Source organism: Bison bison, unplaced genomic scaffold (genome assembly GCF_000754665.1).
Source record: "Bison bison bison isolate TAMUID 2011002044 unplaced genomic scaffold, Bison_UMD1.0 scf7180017864215, whole genome shotgun sequence".
NCBI classification, from domain to species: Eukaryota; Metazoa; Chordata; class Mammalia; order Artiodactyla; family Bovidae; genus Bison; species Bison bison.
Window position 1 is genome coordinate 10839729 of NW_011494787.1, and position 3389 is coordinate 10843117.

Here is a 3389-nt window from a genome sequence, read left to right on the forward strand (position 1 = left end):
TTCTTCACAGTCCAACTCTCACATCCATACAAGACCACTGGAAAAACCATAGCCTTGGCTAGACGAACCTTTGTTGGCAAAGTAATGTCTCTGCTTTTCAATATGCTATCTAGGTTGGTCATAACTTTCCTTCCAAGGAGTGTCTTTTAATTTCATGGCTGCAGTCACCATCTGTAGTGATTTTGGAGCCCCCAAAAATAAAGTCTGACACTGTTTCCCCATCTATTTCCCATGAAGTGGTGGGACCGGATGCCATGATCTTCGTTTTCTGAATGTTGAGCTTTAAGCCAACTTTTTCACTCTCCACTTTCACTTTCATCAAGAGGCTTTTGAGTTCCTCTTCACTTTCTGCCATAAGGGTGGTGTCATCTGCATATCTGAGGTTATTGATATTTCTCCCGGCAATCTTGATTCCAGCTTGTGTTTCTTCCAGTCCAGCGTTTCTCATGATGTAGTCTGCATATAAGTTAAATAAACAGGGTGACAATATACAGCCTTGACGAACTCCTTTTCCTATTTGGAACCAGTCTGTTGTTCCATGTCCAGTTCTAACTGTTGCTTCCTGACAGGCATATAGGTTTCTCAAGAGGCAGGTCAGGTGGTCTGGTATTCCCATCTCTTTCAGAATTTTCCACAGTTTATTGTGATCCACACAGTCAAAGGCTTTGGCATAGTCAATAAAGCAGAAATAGATGTTTTTCTGGAACTCTCTTGCTTTTTCAATGATCCAGCGGATGTTGGAAATTTGATCTCTGGTTCCTCTGCCTTTTCTAAAACCAGCTTGAACATGAGGAAGTTCATGGTTCACATATTGCTGAAGCCTGGCTTGGAGAATTTTGAGCATTACTTTACTAGCGTGTGAGATGAGTGCAATTGTGCGGTAGTTTGAGCATTCTTTGGCATTGCCTTTCTTTGGGATTGGAATGAAAACTGACCTTTTCCAGTCCTGTGGCCACTGCTGAATTTTCCAAATTTGCTGGCATATTGAGTGCAGCACTTTCACAGCATCATCTTTCATAATACATAGTACATAATACATAATACATAATACATAGTAATACATAATACATAGTAAGGTATAATAATATTTTTTTTTAAATTAGTTCCTACTGAAAAAGGAATATATACACATAATAAATGGGAACAATTTCTAGGAGTTAAATTGCTGGGTGAAAGACGATCAGATCAGATCAGTCGCTCAGTCGTGTCCGACTCTTTGCGACCCCATGAATCGAAGCACACCAGGTCTCCCTGTCTATCACCAACTCCCGGAGTTCACTCAGACTCATGTCCATCGAGTCAGTGATGCCATCCAGCCTCATCCTCTGTCGTCCCCTTCTCCTCTTGCCCCCAATCCCTCCCAGCATCAGAGTCTTTTCCAATGATTTACACTTATAATTCTGAGAGAATTTACCAAAAATTATCCCCACCAGAAACTGTACTAGTTGATACTCCCTAAATAAGTATAAGAAAAGGTAACTGAAAGAACAAATAGGGTAGAAGGGTGGGGTTGAAGATTAGAGAAGGAAGGAAAAGAGAGCTAGTTTACCTTCCAAAGTCACAGAGTTTCAAGACAGCTGTATCAGGATCCAACAAGAGGTTCTGTGGTTTAATATCCCGATGGCAGATTCCAAAGGAATGGATATAGGCTAAACTTCGGAACAGCTGATACATATACAACTGGAATAAAGAGTAAACATTAAATGAATATTTACTTTCTATCACGAACAACTCAGAATCCTTAAGCAGGAAACAAAGTAACAGATTTCCAGAAAAGAACAAGTGAAATGCTGGGGATTGTTAGCACTCAATCTTTCTTTAACAAGCTTCATGGCATTTCTCTATCAACTAGCTAATTATAGTTTAGTTAACCAAAGTTATATTTGTAACATGTATATAAAACATCTTCTAACAACTTAAAAAAGGAAATTTTACAATTTGCTTTTATAATTTTTTTATTTTACTAACCACAAGACTGTTTTTTTCCCCTAAGCACAAATTTAAAAACTCAGAGGGATATTCCAAATCGTATGACTAAGTAACAATTAGACCATAAGCCAGTCTTCTGTTTTGTTTTTTTCCAATTCATCATCCTTTGTCAGGCCCAGAGGTTATTGATACAGAGGTCTGGGAAAATTCACATGTGAACTGAGAAAATCTATAATCAATGATCTATTCAAGACATCAGTAAATCTATTAATAGCACCACCACTCTTCTGTTAACATCCTTCAGAATTAAGTAGACTTCAAAATGCCGTTTAAAAGCATATCCGAGATGACAATTGACATCAGTCAAAAAAAAAAAAAAAAATCAATTTTATTACAAAACAAGATACAGTGAAAAACTGGGTCTGTGTGAAAGAAAGAATTAGACTCTTGACTGGTGAAAAGGGGGTCTTTGTGTAAAGAACTTGAGTGTATCTTAAACTTTCTATTTGTTTCAAGGTCAGTGTTTTGATTCACTTATAAATTTTTCTGACTACTCACCTTCTGACTTGTAACCCAAACTTATATACCATAAAAAGAACTTTTGACATGATTCAAATCAAAGATACCAGTGTCTTGGTGAAAAATAACAAAAAGACAGTTAAAGGTAAGATAAAGCATTGACATAAGGTATCACCTATAAATGAAGTGTTTTGACTCCTACAAAAATATATCTCATCAACAATTTACATGAAATACTTAAGACAGAGGAACATACTAACAATACTATAGTAATCTCATCAGCAAAATCCATTTTATTACTATAAAGCTTAAAATTGTTACTATTAAGTGAATGTTTTTTTACTCAAAACATTTACAGTCAATGCCATTTTATTTTCTAGAGTTATTTGTATAAAAGGTAAAATGCAAAAAATTGTACTTAAGATATGTGAACTTTTAAACTTAGTGAAAGTCACTCAGTCGTGTCCGACTCTTTACGAAAATGGACTATACAGTCCACGGAATTCTCCAGGCCAGAATACTGGAGTGGGTAGGCTTTCCCTCCTCCAGGGTTTAAACTTAAACTCCTAGTTAATTTTCACAATGTCATAGTTAAACAAATAACATTTTTCTAATAATCTACTACAACTTCATAATTCAGTTCAGTTCAGTTGCTCAGTTGTGTCCAACTCTTTGCAACCCCATGAACTGCAGCACATGAAGCCTCCCTGTCCATCACCACTCCTGGAGTTTACTCAAACTCATGTCCGTTGAGTTGGTGATGCCATCCAACCATTTCATCCTCTGTTGTCCCCTTCTCCTCCTGCCTTCAATCTTCCCCAGCATCAGGGTCTTTTCCAATGAGTCGGCTCTTCGGATCAGGTGGCCAAAGTACTGGAGTTTTAGCTTCAACATCAGTCCTTCCAATGAATATTCAGGACTGATTTCCTTTAGGATGGACT

At 37.3% G+C, this 3389-nt stretch overlaps 1 protein-coding gene across 3 annotated transcripts in view; it reads right to left on the reverse strand.

Moving 5' to 3' along the window:
• GSK3B (glycogen synthase kinase 3 beta) overlaps positions 1-3389 on the reverse strand; it is a 215995-nt gene that overhangs the window by 72100 nt on the left and 140506 nt on the right. For all 3 annotated transcript variants that reach the window (XM_010845385.1, XM_010845384.1, XM_010845383.1), the window contains exon 5: positions 1550-1680. In XM_010845385.1, the coding sequence (XP_010843687.1) occupies positions 1550-1680 (131 nt within the window). The remainder of the gene's footprint in view (positions 1-1549; positions 1681-3389) is intronic.